Source organism: Callorhinus ursinus, unplaced genomic scaffold (genome assembly GCF_003265705.2).
Source record: "Callorhinus ursinus isolate GAN/ISIS: 27379988/994484 unplaced genomic scaffold, GSC_fseal_2.0 scaffold112, whole genome shotgun sequence".
Lineage (NCBI taxonomy): Eukaryota > Metazoa > Chordata > Mammalia > Carnivora > Otariidae > Callorhinus > Callorhinus ursinus.
Window position 1 is genome coordinate 585,049 of NW_027397174.1, and position 18,963 is coordinate 604,011.

At 41.5% G+C, this 18,963-nt stretch overlaps 3 protein-coding genes across 4 annotated transcripts in view; 1 reads left to right on the forward strand and 2 right to left on the reverse strand.

Moving 5' to 3' along the window:
- Positions 1 to 4,061: 4,061 nt before the first annotated feature.
- On the reverse strand, positions 4,062 to 13,284 carry CMC4 (C-X9-C motif containing 4). The gene is made up of 3 exons (XM_025862894.2): positions 13,213 to 13,284; positions 6,349 to 6,416; positions 4,062 to 4,420 (listed from the first exon to the last, which is right to left on the reverse strand). Exons 2-3 carry the CDS (start codon positions 6,404 to 6,406, stop codon positions 4,272 to 4,274), a joined length of 207 nt encoding a protein of 68 aa, XP_025718679.1. The 5' UTR covers positions 6,407 to 6,416; positions 13,213 to 13,284; the 3' UTR covers positions 4,062 to 4,271.
- Positions 7,673 to 13,351, reverse strand: MTCP1 (mature T cell proliferation 1). The gene is made up of 5 exons (XM_025862892.2): positions 13,213 to 13,351; positions 8,325 to 8,476; positions 8,035 to 8,205; positions 7,902 to 7,953; positions 7,673 to 7,812 (listed from the first exon to the last, which is right to left on the reverse strand). Exons 2-4 carry the CDS (start codon positions 8,427 to 8,429, stop codon positions 7,906 to 7,908), a joined length of 324 nt encoding a protein of 107 aa, XP_025718677.1. The 5' UTR covers positions 8,430 to 8,476; positions 13,213 to 13,351; the 3' UTR covers positions 7,673 to 7,812; positions 7,902 to 7,905.
- Positions 13,352 to 13,917: 566 nt separating this feature from the next.
- Positions 13,918 to 18,963, forward strand: part of BRCC3 (BRCA1/BRCA2-containing complex subunit 3) — a 58,791-nt gene continuing 53,745 nt past the window's right edge. The window contains exons 1-3 of one of the 2 annotated variants that reach the window (XM_025862875.2): positions 13,918 to 14,115; positions 14,781 to 14,797; positions 15,572 to 15,626. In XM_025862875.2, coding sequence (XP_025718660.1) covers positions 13,993 to 14,115; positions 14,781 to 14,797; positions 15,572 to 15,626 — 195 coding nt within the window. In that variant the 5' untranslated portion in view covers positions 13,918 to 13,992. The remainder of the gene's footprint in view (positions 14,116 to 14,780; positions 14,798 to 15,571; positions 15,627 to 18,963) is intronic. The other variant, XM_025862876.2, reaches the window with a different exon arrangement.

An 18,963-nucleotide genomic window follows, 5' to 3' on the forward strand; every position in this document is an offset into this window, starting at 1 on the left:
GAAATGGTATAGAGACGGATTTGAAATTTCTGAGTATCATTAATGTTTCATGATCATCTCAGTTTCTTCTCTGAAGGAAACACTTAAGGCCAGTTTTGGACCCTGTAAGCAAAATTAGACTGCTGCCCTCTCTGCTGCTTCCACCAACTTACCAGCTTGGTTTCTTTGTCATGAAGTCCAGGTATGGGGCCTTCTTGATCGTTTACCCAATGTTAGTGTATCTCTTGGAAAATTGGTAAAAAAAAATATATATCTTATCCTGGACCTGATTTCCCAGAAATCATGTTCTGTGATGTTTGGTTCTTCTTCTTCTTCTTTTTTTTTTTTTTTTAAAGATTTTATATTTGACAGAGAGAGACACAGCGAGAGAGGGAACACAAGCAGGGGGAGTGGGAGAGGGAGAAGCAGGCTTCCTGTGGAGCAGGGAGCCCAATGTGGGGCTCGATCCCAGGACCCTGGGATCATGACCGGAGCTGAAGGCAGACGCTTAACGACTGAGCCACCCAGGCACCCCGTGTGATGTTTGGTTCTTCTTAAGGAATCATGAATTTTAAGAGCACTATTTTTCCTAAAGAAAATTGATAGTGTTGCACTTTTTTCACATTTAAAAAAACCTGTGAAGTCAGCTTATTGACTCACCAAAACTGTCTACCTTTCTGATTTTAAAATCGTAAGAAATGCTGTTAGGATTATTGAGAGCAATGGAATTTTACAAACTACTGATACCTGGCTCTCATCCTAAATACTGATTTTACTCGTCTGGGGTACCTTTGGGGAGCCTGAGTTTTTGACACGCCTCGTATGTTTCTACTGAGCAGCCAAGGTTGAGAACCACTGAAGCAGATTTGGAACCTGGTGCTAAAAAAGTTATAGTTCTGCTGTTAACAAGTGACTACTTAACAGGACTTTGAAGCCTTTTATATTAAATGCCATACAACTTTAGATGCCTTTCAGATACAAAGCACAAGTGTACAGTTTATTAAATGTTAGGAGTTGCGGAAAGTGGATGCAGGGAAGGGAGTTGTCACACTAGCATAATAGCAGATCAGGAGCTTTTGTCATCAATGGATGCTGAAGTTTTGGGATGAAAAGTAGTGGGATACGGCCCAACATATCACCCTCTCCACTGAGGTCTTTTAGTCACTAGTTAACCAAGTGATTAAACTTAGCACCACCAGCCCACTTACAAACTTCTTAGTCTCTAAAATAGAGGAGACGATAGTTCTCACCTTCCTAGTTCCTCCCTGGAGACTGAGATTCAGTGCTGGATGAATGTTGAGCTTTTCTGATGGCTATTTTATTTTTCTATGTGTCATAATAGCTGAGAAGAATCAGATTTAAATTAATGTCTGCCAATAGATGTTAACTTCAACTGAGACGGGACTGAGTTTAAAGATAGGAAGGAACAATTTATTTGAAGCTTTAAAAGTCCTAAGTAAAGTAGTATAACATAGGAAAAAAATTTAAAACAGTCTGAAACTTGAGTAGTTAATAAAAATACTTGTAATAAAGCACAGGAAAACAATGTATTTGGTCATATTGTGATTCCTAATGTAAATCGGAGCACTGCTATTGATAATTTTAAATGTAATTTACATTTGTATATGATGTAAACAGTTGGAAAATGTTTGATTAAATCGTTTCACTATTAACACAAGAGTTCATTTAAATGATTTCATGAGAACGGAGCATGGTTACCTTGGTTTGTGGACCAAACATCTTTAAGGCAGTGTTTCTCCAAGTCTCTCTAGGGAACGTTCACCCTGTGAGGTGCTGTCTGCAAAATGGGTACACTTTGGCAAGTACTGCATACAATAGTCCTTTTCAAAGAAACATGATTTACAGTAGTATATTGAAAGCTTTGAAGTCTTACAGGAGAGAAACCTGTTAACTTATGTCTAATCTAGAATTCCCCAAACCTATCTGACCACAGAAGCCTTTTGTCCCCCCTTTTACAGCAATTCCTAGAAACACTTTAGGGATTGCTGCTTAAAAGAAGAGTTGGTCTCAAATAATAATGGTATTTGAATATCACAGACTATCTTATGTTAGTCCATTCATGGCAATGTAGGCTTTTTCTAGCATGCTGAAAGAGGCAAGGAAGGATCCTGTTTGTTTGTGTGACTGAATGTTTGTGTTCCCAAAAATTCATGTTGAAATCATAACACCCAAGGTGATGATATTTGGAGGTGGGGCTTTTGGGAGATGATTAGTTCATGGAGGTTGAACCCTCATGACTCATTAGTGCCTCTATTAAACACACCCGGGAAAGCTTGCCCACCCCTCCTAACATATGAGGACACAGCAAGACAGCCATCTGTGAACCAGGAAGCAGGCCCTCACCAGACATCAAATCTGCTGGTGCCTTAATCTTGGACTTCCAGCCTCCAGAACCGTGAGAAATAACATGTCTGCTGTTTACAAGCCTGAATGGACTTAACAGCAGCCTGACTGGACTAACACAAGGACATCAGAATTTGTTTCTGCTCCTGCATAGAAAGTCATCTTTTTCTTTTTGGGGCAGAGTGGAGTGATAGTGGTTCTAGCACCTGTTTGAGGAAAGCAAACGGCCTGTTTGATACTGTCACTCTGCCACCACTACATGAAGTCACTGACAACTGTCAACAGGCTTCTGGTATTAACATGAAGATCCACTGTAACGTTTTGATTATAAGGATATAAAGAGTAGAAAAACCACCTAAGAATTCTGTTGCTGCCTGCCTTCCAATGAAGTTTTTTTTTTTCGGTTTTCTCATAAATCAGGGGTTGTTAAACATTACAAGAATCATTTCTAGGCTTTTCCTACCACTCTTTAAACAAATATTAAGCGTCTTCTTGCTAGGCACTGTGGTGGGGAGGTAAAAGTGGAAAGAAACATTCTCACTGGCATCTGGAAGGACATTTTGCTCTGAATTACTGGAAATGGAACGGGTACGGAGTTGGGTTAGAGAAACCTTTGAATTTAGCATGTATGAAAGGCATCATGATTGTGGCACTGGAGGGGTATCTTTTCACTTAACACATGACTTGTTTTATGAATGGTACCAGTACTCTAAACTCCAATGCTAAAGACAATTCATTAACATCTATATCTATAATCTTAAGAAATGCATTTAGGGGGCTCCTGAGTGGCTTATTCAGTTGAGTGCCCCAACTCTTGGTTTCGAGTCCTACAGTGGGCTCCGCGCTCAGCACGGAGTCTGCTTCAGATTCTCTCTCCCTTTCCTTCTCACTCTCCCCCGCCCCTCTCCCCACTCACGCATGCTCTAATAAATAAATACAATCTTTTCTAAAAAACCAAATACGTTTAGTACTTGTGTTTTTTCTAACACTGCCAAGCAATTCTCCCAATTCTCAGTGGCCACTGACTAGGTGTCCTACAAACTTAATTCAGTGATGACCCTATCTACTTGGAATTAGTGTCAGGTCCGACAGGTTAAGGGCTCAGTCCAACAAGACTGCCCCTAATTCAAACACCTATTGCTAAGTCCTGATTGTTACCTGTCCTTCTGACTTACTGGCTATAAATCTGAGGTTCCCAATGACATCCTCCTTGGGTTTGATTAATTTGCTAGAGTAACTACAGAACTCAGAAAAACATTTACTTAAACATTTACCAGCTTATTATAAAGGATACAGATGAACAGCTAGATGAAGAGGTACAAAGGGCAAGGTCCCACAGACAGGGTCTGTCCAAACCCAGTCCTTTTGGGTTTTTATAGAGGCTTCATTACACAGTCATGATTGATTAAATCATTGGCCATTGGTGTTTGATTTAACCTCCAGCCCCTCTCCCCTCCCTAGAGGTGGGGGGGAGTGGGGGATTGAAAGTTCCAACCCTCTAATCACACGGTAGGTTCCCCTGGCAACCAGTCCCCATCCACAGGTTACTTAGCTTTCCAAAAGTTACCTCATTAAAGTCACAAGACACGTTTATCACTCTATCAGTTAAGAAATTTCAAGAGTTTTAGGAGCTCTGTACCAGGAAAGGAGATAAAGACCAAATATATATGTCTTATAAGTCGCAATATCACAAGTACCAAACCAAAATTTTTCACTTAACAGGTTTATTTTAGCAGCTCAGTTTTATTACATTCTACATATTTAATATATTTATATGTCTATCTGTTCTGCATAGATGGCATATTCATTAACTTTTATAGTTGACTTTTTTATTTGATATTTGCTGCTACCTGGCCTGAAGAAAGAGTCAGGAAGACAAAACTTGCTTGGTGGATACATGGTGCAGCATTTAACTTTTCAGCAGAACTTTATTTTGATGTAGGCTTCAGTGTCAGCTTTTCTTCCTCTTCTTTTTCAAATCCCGAACAGACGAGAGATCTTCCCTTAGGATATCGAGCACAACACTTACGCAGTTCTTGGATGACAGCCTGACACTTAGATTCCATGTAGTTGTTGGCTGAAAAACAGACAGGCAGACCCCAGTCATGATCTCAGAGAACTAAGGCACAGGGAAGTTTAGATCAGCGCTTCCCACTCTACAGACCTGGAAGAAAGAGGATGTACCCAAGTCCACCTAATTCTTTCTGATGTACAGACCAGTCAACAGGATAATTAGAAAAAAAATAAAGCATGATTTACAAAGTGGTTGAAAGCTATTTTTATATATGAATTTCCTTTTCTTTAAGGTTGAGTTAATAGCTTACGTGCCCTTTTCTAAGACAGTGGTGGCTGTGGGACCTCCCTACCAAGTCTGTGCAAACTGCAGCCTCTGGATAGAGTTCAACTCTTTTTTACAGCTGTGAGCTAAGAATGGTTCTTACATTTTTCAAGGGTTGCAAACACACACCCACACACCCACCCACACACTCTACAACAAAGACCTTCTGGCTTCCAAAGCTAAAATAGTTCCTATTTGGCCTTCTACAGAAAATATTTTGTAGACCCCCTACTATACATAGACCTTAAGTCAAGGAGAACTTGACCTAAAAGTTCTAGGTCAGCTGCAGTTGATCTGAGTCCCCCAGTGCTAAAATGGGGTGCATGGGAGTTAATCCAGGATTAAAAAAAAAAAAACCCAATTCTGACTAGAAAGAATACAGCACACTGGCTGAGTCCAAGCTTGGAGCCAGACCAAAAGGGTTCAAATCCTCACTGTACCCCTTACTAGTTGTGTGACCCTAGACAAGTTATCTAACTTCTGTGTCAATTTCTCCATCTATAAAATGGGGGTCATAGTAGCATCCACCTAATGGATGAAAGGATTAAATGACTCAATATGTTTAAAACCCTTATGGCTGTGCTTAATTCTCTTAGTCCTTCCAGCCCTCAGTCCTCCCACACTGTAGCCATGTGTTGCTAATTCAAATAAGGTAAGAATTTATTTGGGAAAAGTAACTGTGAAAAACATTTTCCTTTTTCTTAAATTTGGAGGAAGGAAAAAGGATGAATAAAGTAGCATTACTATCATTATACATTAACATTTTAGATTAAGATATTTATGAAATATTGCTTACATCATAAAATGAAAAGTCTAAGAATGAAAGTTAAAAGTCAAAGGAAATACACAAACGAGGGTTTTCTTTAGTAGTGAATCTTTGGGTAAATTCTTAACATTTTTCCTTCAGACCCTTCTATATTTCCATGGGCATCCATCTCTATCTGTTACTTTAATAATGGGAAAAGTTATCAAAAACATCACTTTTGAAGTTCAGAAAGCCTTGTAGCTTTTTCTGTCCTGCCAATAATCATTTGCTGATTAAAAAAAAATATAAAATCCTCTAGCATTTGGTCAAACTTATTGGCCAATTTAAAACCAAATTGGGGGAAAAAATCAAGTGGACAGATCACATCAAATATGCTTTAGTTGAAGTTTGCTTTTGCCTTTAAGACTTAGTTGCTGACTTTGGCAGCCTGAATTCCAGTTGTATTTTCAACCCCCATTTCTAACCTGAATGCTTTTAAGAAGTGGGTTGTCAGCCACAGTGGAGTATAACCAACCCACTTAAAACTAGTCTTTTTAAAAAAGGACTTTGCTCAGCTTATTCTCAACACTGGCTGTACATTAAAATAACCTGGTTAGCTTTTTAGACTTATTCCTGCCCAGAACCTGTCCTCAGGAGGTCTGATTTAATTGTTCTAGGCAAGAGCATTTTTAAAGCTCTTCAGGTGATTCTAATGTACAACCAGAATTGCAAACATGAAGCTTGGATCATATCACTTTTTTTTTTCTGCATCTTTGATGAAATTAGAAAAATCTTCAGGATAATTACGGAAATATTACATTTGAGAGGAGCTCGTATCATTTGTGATAAAAAGAAAAACTGGTCTCTTGTAGTTAGTTCACAGATAAAGTGAAAAAATATAAAAAAGCATTTAACATACTACCTTGTAAACATTTCTGTATTTCACAGGCTTGTTTCTGGCACGGATCCTTCTGCGGCATATCCAGAAAACTAAAATAAGAAAAATGATTTTTATTTTGTCTTTTATCCATAAAGACTTTAAAGCCCCTCTAGATGGAATTTTCTTCTGAGACAACCAGGTACGCTAGAAAACAATTGCACTAAAAAATACTCTTCCCATTCATAGGATGAATCAACTGTATTTTTATAATATCCATTTCATTCAATTTGGAAGACATAAATAGCTTTACATGAAAATAAAACCTTGAATTCAATCGCCTCATCTTGAATATTGTAAACCAATTGTGGGCTAGAGGAGCCGATGCCACAGCCAAATAGGCCTGTCCACTGCTCAGATCTATCATTCACAGAACCACCCTTGGTAAATGATTAAACTCCTTGAGCCTTTTTCCTTATAATTCATGAGTAAAACGGGGACCATTCCTACCTACCTCAAAGCATTAATGGAAGGATTAAGTGTGATAAAGTATATAAAGTGCACGGAATAGTGCCTGGAAGGAAGGCAGTAAGGATTCAATACATGGTAGCTATGATTCCCAAGATTTTTTAGAAAGTAAAACCTTACTTTTAATGTACATAAACAGTTGACTACTTTAACTCAGAAAATTCTTTATCAGGTAGTAAATGCTTTCCTAGGAATCAGCAATATTTGGTGCTATTATTACTTCCTGAGAAAGGTGCTAGTTAAGCGGCTAAAATAATTTTTGGAGCTCTTACAGAAACTAACTTATTTAAAATATCTGTAACCAGAGAATGAATTGAAGTGCCCACGATTTTGATTAGCAACCTCTAATAATTTGAAGGCACAATTTCAGAAAGGAAAAAGGCCCAGGAGCCTTTGCAGCTAATTTCATTAATTCAAATAACCTCCTCTTTTTTCAGAGCCCCCTAAGTTCTCAGTAGATCCAAGTTAGGTCAGTACTGGGAGGGGAAACACTGGAGCAAAACCTAGGATATTTACAGGATGGGGGAAGGAAAGGCAGGTGAATTGCTGCAGGGCAAATAAGCGACAAATAGATGTTGATGCTGCTAGGAGCTGCTCTCTTCTCTCTAAATCAGTACCAAGTCCTTGGTGATCAGGGCATCTGTTCTGTAGCAGGTGCTGACTTTTGTGGGATTCATCAGATCCCAGTTCCAGCTGATGATGTCCATTAAAGGTTCTATGGCAATTTCCAAAGGAGTCAATTTCAAGTTACGTATCCTGACTAAGTGCTTTTGTTGACTTGCTTTCTGCCTACGTAACCCCCTCTCTGCAGTTCCATTTGTGGTGTTCTTCATGACCCTTCCTAAGCTTCTGTGTTCTTGAGCAGTTTTTCAACCCACTCCCTCCCCACAGGCCCACAGGTGGGTGCACTGCAGTGGTGGATGAAGTGATTGCCATATACTGAACAGAACAGAGGAGCATATCTTCCTAGAATCCCAGCACCTGGAAAAAAAAATAGATCATTAAAATCACCACAACTGAATACAGTGAAAAAGAAGAAGGGAGAACAGGGGAGAAATAGAAATACATACCAGGTTAATCATCAGGCAAAAGCTTAAGCAACAGCTCCTGTACTCCCCTGACCTGTCAGAAAAAGAAAAGTTTATAGAGTACTCTGTTGTAAGAGCCCCAGTACAATGGAAAATGATTAAGCAACATGGGTACCATTAAATGATGCTGAATCTGCCACAAGCGAGAGTTGTTATCCATGTAGCGTTCCTCAGGGTAGAGTTGCCACATGAGAGGTAGCTGGGAGGTAAGAAGGTGACTTGGCCTAGCTGGGTCACCTAAGGGAACCTGAACTTGCTGGACTCGTGCCCTTAGGAAACTCGTCTCCTAATGGGAAAAAAATGACAAAAATAAAAGCAAAGATTTCAGGATTTTGAGACTGGTTAGACACCAAGTTGCTTGAAAGCAAAATCAATTAAAAAAATAAGCAAAATGTAAACAGTTACCTCTTCCACGACGGCCACCCACGTGCGCTGGTATTCGTCGCGGTAGATACCCTCTTGGTGAACCCAGAGGTGATCGGGTGGAGCCCCCACATCCTCTCCTGCCATTCTGGGCTTTGGGTTCCAATTCTAGCCCTGCTTTTCTCCACCTAAGCCTGCAGCACCCGCGCACAGGACACAGGTGTGACTTTTTGGGTTTGAATGAACTCACCAGTGAGCAAGGTGACCTGGTACTAGCAACCACCAACCAGAACAAAACCTCTTATATGTCTACTTGCACAGCCTAAATAGAGCCGAGGCCATCTGAAGCTCCCTGCAAGACACTGAAGTGACACTCAGCAGAGCCTCAGGTCATGCTAACTGTTGACTGTGAAGCACTCAGCTCCTCAGCTCAGTGGGGAGTTCTGTGGAAATGTAGGACTAGCACCTCAGGAAGCTGGGCAGTGGTGTCACAGTCTTTGCACTCACAAAGCAGCATCTGACAAAATGTAGGTAGCAACAGAGTATGCAAAGGCACTTATTTGGGCAACAATGGACATGTGTGCCATATTCCCCAGGTAAAAGCCCCTTTCAAGCAATTCCATTTTAAAGGATTGTGAAGGCTGAATTATGTGCATCGCTTTCTAAATTAAAATTAAAAGTTTGTTTTAAGGACAAGCAACCTATTTATCAGCTTACTTAGAAAGGTTACTTAGAGCAGTTGGGCATTTCCAGAAGGGGGTTTTCATGTTAAGGAAAATATTTAAGGTAGCTTCATGAAATTTTGAAGCTGCAAAAGACTTTGGGGATCATGGTGATTTGGAGCTGAGAGCAAATGATCGTTATCCATCTAGGTCCTTGTTTCATTTTGATAATGCTTCAGGATGTCACAGGAACCCATTTTTCCACAGAGGTGTGCATTTAAATTCTGATTTCCCAAGTCAGAAGGCCAGAAAAACCCCTCTGCCGTTTGAGAGGTGTAAAGGAAGCAAACCTCCTGGGCAAACTCTTTCCATAATGCAGATTCGGCTCTAAGCCCATAAGGATTTTCTGCCTAGCTCTGGATCTCATTTCAGGCCCTCACAATTACTTGACCTGCATTTTGGAGGAATGAATTGTTTGTACCTGGTTCCTAGCATCATGGCATGGTTTCACTGTATTTCTACCTTTGACAGAGCAGATACAGCATTGGGGCATCTGCCCCACAAAACAAAGGCCTCCTATTCTCATTGGGTGGCCTTAAGGTAGGAGAGGAACTTCAGCACATCTCGGGAGGTTGTTAAACCATTATTGAGATTGTCAAGAGCAAATGAGATGCCAGAACATAGTATGATACAGCCCCGGAAAAAGCCAGAAAGAACTAATTGGGCTAAACCAAGCCCTCTTTTCAAGGACAACAATTTGATTTTTTTTTTCTTAACACTGTTAGTTCACCTTCCCTAAAAGTAGATCTCTTTTATAGACTTAAGAAATGGTCTGATTTCAGTGGATAATTTAAGAGCATCATAGTTGCTTCACCCATTGTACCCTGATTGGAGTTGACTCTGAGCCTATTGTAAGCTCCCATCTTATAGGGCTCTCTCATTTCAAACTCACCTGAAGAACCCCTTCTCCTTCACCAAATTCCAACTTCTCTCAGTGGCAACACCACCTCTCCTGATCTTACAGACTCAAAACTTTTGAGTTATCTTGGACTTCTTCCTCTTCTTCAGTTGCTACATCCTATCTGTCACCAATTCCAGCAAGCACCACTACCGCCATATTTGAGACAAACTTTCCCCTAAATACTAGGCCCATTTCTAGCTCCAAATCCTTGCTCTAGCTTTCTACTTGTCTAAAATGCCTCCACAGGCCATTCTGTTTATCTTAGTACTATTATGGCAGAGTGCAGGTACCTTCTCTGAAAACTTCTTGCCTCTTAGTACTACTGCAGCATTTATGTCTCAGCTCAAGTTCATATTTTGGCCTCTAATTATAAATTGCCTTTGCATATTTGCTTTGCTTATTTCACAAGCCTTGTCTCCCGTCAAATACAGTATTATAAGCTCTTCAATAACAGGAATGATATAGTAGTACTGGGCACCCTAAGTCTCAATTCTAGTCAGTGTTCCTGTGAGTGAGTGGATATGTATGCTGGGTAGAGAGGAAACAGATAAAGACCACACATACATGGGCAGAGATTGATCCTCTAGGTATATTATATAACTATATATTTTTTCAAAGCCATTTTTTTCCATTTAGCAGATACAATTGTTCTGCCTCTCCTTTTCCCCAGGGCTTTGGAAAGGAGAGATACAAACAAAAACCAAGTAAATACTAATGTGAAAAAATATTTATTAAAGTCTGGATTTTGAGTACAAAAGAAATAAGTATGGCCATTAAAAATAAAAAAAGAAACCAAGTGTTAAGAGTTTCAGTACCATCTCACCTTCACAGACAGGTCCATTCACAGATAGACAACAACTAATATATTGACATTTAAGTTTGTTTTGAATGAAAAGCAAAATTTTACTGGTTACACTGACATTAAAAGGAAATGATTCCAGTGGTATAGAGGGCAAACAAATTGGAGATGATAGTCTGAGTTACTATGAATTACTACAAAGAGGCCTATGAGTCACTACAAAATATTCTCAGAAGAAAGGCAGTGTGATGTGCTGCTGTGACCTAAAGGCCAACATGCTGGGCATCAGTAGGATGAGCCTGGGAACAAACTCCAGCACATGACCCTGGACTTGTGTGTGCTACCACTCACCGAGATGCTGCCATATGAGCACGAACCAACAACATCCTTACCAGAGAAAAGCAAAGGCTGAATGACTAAGATTAAGATGAAGGACCATAAAATCATAGATTGTATAAATTGCAAACCATTTCCCTAAAATGTGATTCTTGGAACACTTGCCCCTAACTTTTTCCTTGGTCAAATAAGTTTGGGAATCTTACAGTCATAAAGCTTATTAGTGTAGTAAAAGTTCTGGCAAGTTACACAGTAAAGAAACTTTAACAATTCCCAAATTTACCTGACTAGAGAACATTTTTCTGCACACGAAACTTGTTCATAAAATTCAGAACCCCTTGAACTAAGATGAATCTCTTTAATCCTCAAGATAAACTCAGGCACAACGTGAATATAATACACAACATAAACCTGTTCCACTCAACGCAAAGGAAAACTACCATCTGCAAATTCAAATGGATTCAAAAAGTGCTTATATGGCTTTATCATCCAGTAAGGCACTAAAGCCGACTGTCCCCATGGGGGGTCACCTTGATGTCATGGCCAGAGACCATACTGACCTAGACAGACTACTTCCTAGTAAGGTATTTCATAAATTATGTTTTAAATGGACGATATACAACATAGAAAGGTTTCCTTAAGAAAAATATAATTTACTTCAATTTCCAGGTGTTTGAACAATTTTTAAACGTTAATCAGTTGAATATACTTACTTTCTTTGAAGTGAATTAATAAACTGATTTAATTACAATGGGTGAAGTTACTAAGAACGCATGCCCTGGAGTCAGCCTGGCCTGGGTATGAATCCTGATTTTGCCACTTAATAGCTTTGTGACTTGGGAGAAGTTAACCTCTCTACACTTGTTTTCTGAGGTGTGAAATGAGAAATAAACAACATACTGATCATAATGGTAGCACTTATTTAGTACTTGTTATATATGTATATTGACTCTTTTAATCTTCACTATCACCTGATTAGATGGATACTGTTATTACCCCCCCCCCACTTAAAGATGAGGGAAGTAAGGCATAGATAAGTTAGGTAACTTGCATGAAGTCACAACACAGGTAGGAAGTTGTAGAGTCTGATTCCAGTTGGGGCAGTTTACACAGACAGGTATATAAATGCTTGGTAGAGTGTCTAGCACAAAATAAGCTTGCCAGAAATTTTAATAGTCTTTCTCTGTACTCCAATTAAACATTTAGAACTGTAAAAATGCAGTCATGAGCATTATAAAACTTAGAGAATGTTCTGATATTTGAGATTGACTAACAGCAACAACAAAGAAAAGGTGTTTTTTCTCTTGAAGGTGCCTAAAGGCACTTTATAAACTCAAAATATTCTATTACTAAACATAATAATGAGAACAGCCATCGTTGTCCCATTAAGGCAGGGCATACAAGCCACGAACAGTAACTGGACATAATATATGGTGTAAAATTGAAACTTAAGAGAAAATTTAGATGGGTCCAATGTAATCGCACACTTCAAGATTTGCCCAATCTTCATCATTATCAAGACGAATCATGGAAAGAGGTGCCATGTGATCCTTAAGCATTAGGTAAAAATGGAGGTTGCTGGTATATATGTCACAGACAATTTCAGTGGATACGGGCCGTATTTGTGGGGGAACTTGGATTGGAACTGAGTTGGGAGAAAAGAGCAAAGCATCAACACCTCTTCAAGTAGCATCTTGGGAATGTTCCCTTTCCAGTACTGCCATGCCTGCCTGGCTTCAACACTGCACAGGGAATAGAAAACCAGATCAAACAAACATAAACACTGAAGGGCTGTGGGAGGCGGCACGGCATGTATTTTTCTTTGATTTAGAATGGTTCCTAAAATCCACGTGTAATTCCTAACCTTGGGAGTTGAAAGATCTGTACTTTTACCCGTGGCACGTTTGACATTCCTGAAAAGAAAATTACTTTTACATAGAATTTCACCATGTCTGATATCATCAAGACAAGGAGAGCTGAGGAAACTTATATTGTGGATATCGACTGCGATACATCTGAGACCTTCAATAAAAACTGAAGTCCCTCATTCCCGTTCCCTGTATCGAACACATAAGATACCTAAAAGCCTTTGTAGAACATAGCAGTAGCCAAGCTTAAGAGTGATACTTTTTCAGATACAGTATAGCACTGTTTCTGGAAGAGGTTACTCACATGAATATAATGTTTCTTGGGCTAATTAATCCGCCTCAGGAGCAGCGAGGCTAAAACTTCCAGGTCCCCCGCCCTGGGCCACTCAAGCCAGGATCGGGACGTGAGCCTGGGGCGAGCCGAGGGGCATCCCGGGCCGAGGTCACCCGAACCGAAGTTATGAGGCGAGGGCCGGCAACCGGAAGTGGTCCAGGGAGAGTTGTACAAAATTCAGGGGCCGTAACTTGGAAACAAAGCGAAATAAAATAAAACCTGAACTGTCTTAGGACCGAATTTCAAAGAGCGTCCCCCCTGGCTCAGGAGGCCGGCGCGCGCGGCGAGGCCGCCTTAAAGGGCTGTCCCCGGAGCGTGTAGGCCGCGTACGGCTCTCTTCAGCGGGCGGGCAAAATGGGCGCGGGCGCTCGAGAGGCGCCAGCCCGGCCGCCGGGGCGCCGCTCACAGAGCACGTCGGCCCACGACCCGCAAGCGCCGCCTCCCTGCCCACCCCGCCACCCGGCCTGACGCCCCGACCGCGGCCGGCTACCGCCCTCCGCCCCACGGCCACGCCTGCCCCAACCGGCGCGGGCGTCTCCCAGGTGCCGCCGGGCCGGCCCCGCCCGGCCCCCGCGCCCCACGCCCCGCCTCCGCGCGCCCCCTCGAGCCCCGCCCCACTCCGACCGCCCCGCCCCGCCCCTCCCCGCCCGCGCTCCTCAAGCCCCGCCCCCGCGGAACCCGCGCTCCGGAGCACCCGGTTGGCCAGGCCCGGAGTGGGCCCGAGGCGGACGTGAGCAGGGTCGGACCAAGATGGCGGTGCAGGTGGTACAGGCGGTGCAGGCGGTTCATCTGGAGTCGGATGCTTTCCTAGTTTGTCTCAACCACGCTCTGAGCACAGAGAAGGAGGAGGTGATGGGGCTGTGTATAGGGGAGGTGAGTAGGTCAGTTAGTCTGACCGGAACCCTGCTGAGCAGTCGCAGCGTGTCCCCGGGGTGGGTGTTGGCAGCGCCCAGGGCTGCGGAGGCTTACAGGCACCTCTGACCTGGACCCTTGGACTGGATCCTTTGGATGGTCAGGTAGTGGGGGCCCTGTTTCGTCTGTCTCTGGACGCTTGTTTAGCCTCCCGCAAACCCCCAGCGATCTGCATAATGCTCCGGGTGGGCCTTGCAGTTTCTCTTACAGTCTGTGGCTTTTCTCTAGATCTGGAGTTATCACCCCATTGACCAAAACCGCAAGTCAGGCCGTAAAGACATTGTAGTATAATGAGGACACCGGTGTATTAGGAAGCAGCCAACCATGATTAGGGCCCCTGGCCTCGCCTCCAGTCTTCCTTCTGGGAAGCCTTCTAAGTGTATCAGAAAACCAGACAGAGAAGAGGGTTTCAAAGATGCAAAGGTTTCCACTGCGTTAAGTGTTGGAGAGGAGCAAAAGAGGATGAGGAGATAGACCTTTACTTGTTTACAGTCCGAAGTAAGAATTCTCCAGTCTTTCATGCTGGTGTACGGGAACACATGACCCAAATTTCATATGATCTACATCCGTGTACATCAAACTAGCGTAATGTGATCAATAATGTTTTCTGCTTTTTCCCACTCTAGTTGAATGATGACACAAGGTAAGATTATATTTGTTTACTCATATCTTTTGATCTCTATGTAACTGTTAACTCAAAATTATAACAAGTTTGGCAATATTATGTACAACTTATATTTTAAGTTACCATTATGAGTCCGGAATTCCCTCAGTGATACACTTTGAATTCCACCCCAACCCTGAAGGTTGGTTTCCACCTTACTTCCTACTAGGAGAATTTTCAGTTGATATATGTATGACCTTCTGTAAAAAATATGGGTAGGAGTACCAAGATCATGAGTGAACCTGTGAAAGCTCTTACATGTAGAATTTTGTTTACTCATACAGTGCTGTTATGTTCTGTTTTATTTCTTGATATGTTTTATGTTCTCTCCTGAAATGACAATGAAATACAGATAATTTTCTTTGCAGCAAATGATAAGCATATTAAGAAACATTTCCCCCTATTAACTCATTCCTTTGACTAAATTGTCAATGGCTTTCTGCCTCCCCCTGGTGGACCCTACAATGATCTCAGAGATGCCCAGGAACTTGAATGCTTGAGGAGGCAAAAGCTTTGGGTTACCTTTATTTAAATTTCAAAGCGTAGCGGAGTGTGTATTTCTCAAGCCCACCTCCTTAATACCCAGGATTCTAAGAATTTTGCTTTGCCACTGAGCAGATTATGTACTTAGTCACTCTTCCTTTGTCTCTCCTGAGGTTTAATTGCAAAAACTTCGAATCTTGTTACTTTGCTTTAATATCTTTTTATATTCCAAACCTGAGTTCCTTTTTTCCCCCAATTTATCCCCAAAAGGAGTGACTCCAAATTTACATATACCGGAACTGAAATACGCACAGTTGCTGAAAAGGTATGTGTGCTAGACTTTTGCATGATAGAAACTTTCAGTTGGGGAGGGATTTCTGTCCTCAATTTGATGATCTCAGCCAGGGATTAACCGGTTTGTGCAGGCCCACACTTGTGGCTGGGTAGGGTGTTCTCTCTAGTAAAATCAGATGAAGAGTGTACTCATTAGGACTGGAACCTAATTTTTCTATTTGTAGCAAATTCAGATGAGTAATTGCTCTCAGCTCTCCTCCTTGCTGTTCTCTGCCTGATCTCTGGCCCTTCTCCCTGCTTCCTTCAGACTTTTGGCTGGTTTGCTTCCTTGAAATCTGTGAATTTCTTCACATCACTGTTATCTCAAGTCCCGATTCCTACTTTGGGCAACCTTCTATAAGCAAACTATCCATAACTTACAATTCTTAGTCTACCTTGATTTTTTTCCTGTCTACAATCCTGCCTCACCTTTTCTGGCATGCTCTAGCCTTCGTGGTGTAGTATAATGCTTTTCAACCTATACTTTTTGGTATAGGGCCATTTCATTGTTTTTCCAATATGTTGCAGGCCACTGCTTTTGTAAAATACGATAAAAATAAATTATGGCCTCTTCTCTGCCAAGCAGATGATGGGCATGATAAAAACTATCAGGCAACAACTCCATCTACTTTTTACCCCTGTATCCAAACTTCTCCATGTTAACCACTTTGCTTCCTTTCTTCCCATATCAAGGGAAGAAGTTTACTTCCTACCCAGAGCTACAGGTTCTTCAGGGACCTTGCTTATCAAATATCCTGTCTTCTGAGTCTTCAACCTTTTGACAGGCTTTTTCCCCTTAGAATACAAATGTGCTTAAATTACTCTCATTTTCACAAAGGAAAGAAAAATAACTTTTCAATCCTGTATATTCTTGTAGTCACTACTCTTATATCCTTCTTTTAATAGCCAGACTGCTTAAAAGGATAGGCTACAATCATTATTATTTCTTTACCTTCAATAGTCACACATACCAAGGTCTGGTTTCCAGTTCTCTCTCTCCAGCCACCTCCCCATTGCTATATCAGTGGATTATTTCTTGGTGCTTATCTTAATCTTTCTCCTCAGAACTCTGAATTGTCATGGGGTTTTTTTTTTGTTTTGTTTTGTTTTGTTTTTTGTATCTCCCTATTCCTCTCCCCTCCCTCCCATCCATTATGGGGTCTTCATCTTCTGCATTAAATATTGGTATTCTCCAAGTTTCTGGCTTGGCCTCCTTGCCTTCCCAGAATGTCTTCTGGGCAACATTACCTTCCCTATGGCTTTAGCTACGACATTGAAGTTAGACAGATCTGTCTTTAAATCCTTCCTCTGATACTCACTGTGTGACTTTGGGCATGTTATCTAACACTCATTTGTAAAATAGACATAAAAATGAGTATTTTACATACATTACCCAAATCTAACTCTCCCAACAATTCTATGAGGTTGGTGACTGTCATTATCACTGTTTTACAGTTAACATGTAGTGTAATATTAGTTTCAGGAGTAGAATTTAGTGATTCATCACTTACATATAACACCCAGTGCTTGTCACAACAAGTGCCCCCCTTAATACCCATTGCCCATTTAACCCATTCCCCTGCCCACCTCCCTGTGTCAACCCTTAGTTTGTTCGCTATAGTTAAGGGTCTGTTTTATGGTTTGCCTCTCTTTGTTTTTTCCCCTATGTTCATCTGTTTTCTTTCTTAAATTCCACATATAGAGTGGAATCATACGGTATTTGTCTTTCTCTGCTGGATTTATTTCACTTAGCATAATACACTCTGGCTCCATCCACATAGTTGCAAATGGCAAGATTTCTTTCTTTTTATGGCTAATATTCCATTGTATCAATATACCATATACCACCTCTTCTTTATCCATTCATTAATCAATGGACATTTGGGCTCTTTCCATAATTTGGCTGTTATTGATAATGCTGCTATAAACATCGGGGTGCGTGTATCACTGGGGGAGTTACCAAGTTAATAAATGGAAAGCACTCTTCCAAGTACCTGACACATGGCAGGTAGCCAATAAATATTTGTTGTTGTTAATATCCAGTAGATACTAGTTAGTATCAATTATCCCAAGCTCTAGTACTTCATACACCACTGCCTATTTCAAGTTTAGCTAGACACAGGCATCTTTTTTTTTTTTTTAAGATTTTATTTATTTATTTGACAGAGAGACACAGCAAGAGAGGGAACACAAGCAAGGGGAGTGGGAGAGGGAGAAGCAGGCTCCCCGCGGAGCAGGGAGCCCGATGCGGGGCTCAATCCCAGGACCCTGGGATCATGACCTGAGCCGAAGGCAGATGCTTAACGATGGAGCCACCCAGGCGCCCCTAGACATAGGCATCTTAAACTAACATGTTCAAAACTGAACCTTCCCTCTTCCTCAGACCCACTCCCAACATTCCTCTGCCACAATAGTTCCCAAGCCTGGGGGCACCTTGGAATTACCCAATAATTTTACAAAATCCTGATGCCAACTCCATTGGTCTGGGGTGAGACCTAGGCGGCGGGAGTTTGAAAAACTCCCCAGGTGATTCTAATGTGCAGCCATGTTTGGGAACCCCTCGAAGCCATTCAGAACCATAGATTGCTTTCATATTATTTCCAATACTTCATCCCAACTGCTGCTCCCTTATTGGAGGTCCTTATTCTTTTCTTGAATACACGCTAGCCTCTCCCCAGTCTTCTTGCCTCGAATCTCTTGCCGCTAGTCCTGTCTTCTGATTGCTTAGGGTGTGATCTTTTGAGAACGTAAGTCTGACGTACCTCTGCTTAAAATCAGTGCATTTCCCATTACCTTTAGGATGAAGCCTCATTAGTCAAGCATTCAGGGCCTTCTTGATCTCATTTCTATTTATCTCCAAGTTCTAACCATGGTAAATTATGGCATTTTCCAGTTTATAATGTACTGTTTCATTCCCTGTATCTGCTGGGTATTATGCTTGGACCGCTTCCCTCTCCTCTGCTTGGTTAACTCCTTAACCCCTTGCAGGTGCCACTTGTCTCCTTTAAGGAATCTGTCCTGACCTGTGTGCTAGGTTAGATAGCCTCCTCTGTGCTATGGTAGCTCCTTGAACATACCTGTCACAGTGCATATATGTTGTCTTAGAGTTGTTTACCTCTCTCTCTTCCTGGACATGACTACTGTATCCTGTTTATCTTTGTGTACTTAGGCCCTCACGTAGTGCCTTACATATAAATATATAGTCAATAAATATATGTTGTATGAATGAACATACCTTCCCTAAAATAGGAAATTAGTGTTTACCTGCCCATGAGCTGTGGAGAGGCATGCCAGGGGGCACACATTTCTATAAAGGGCCTGATGGTAAA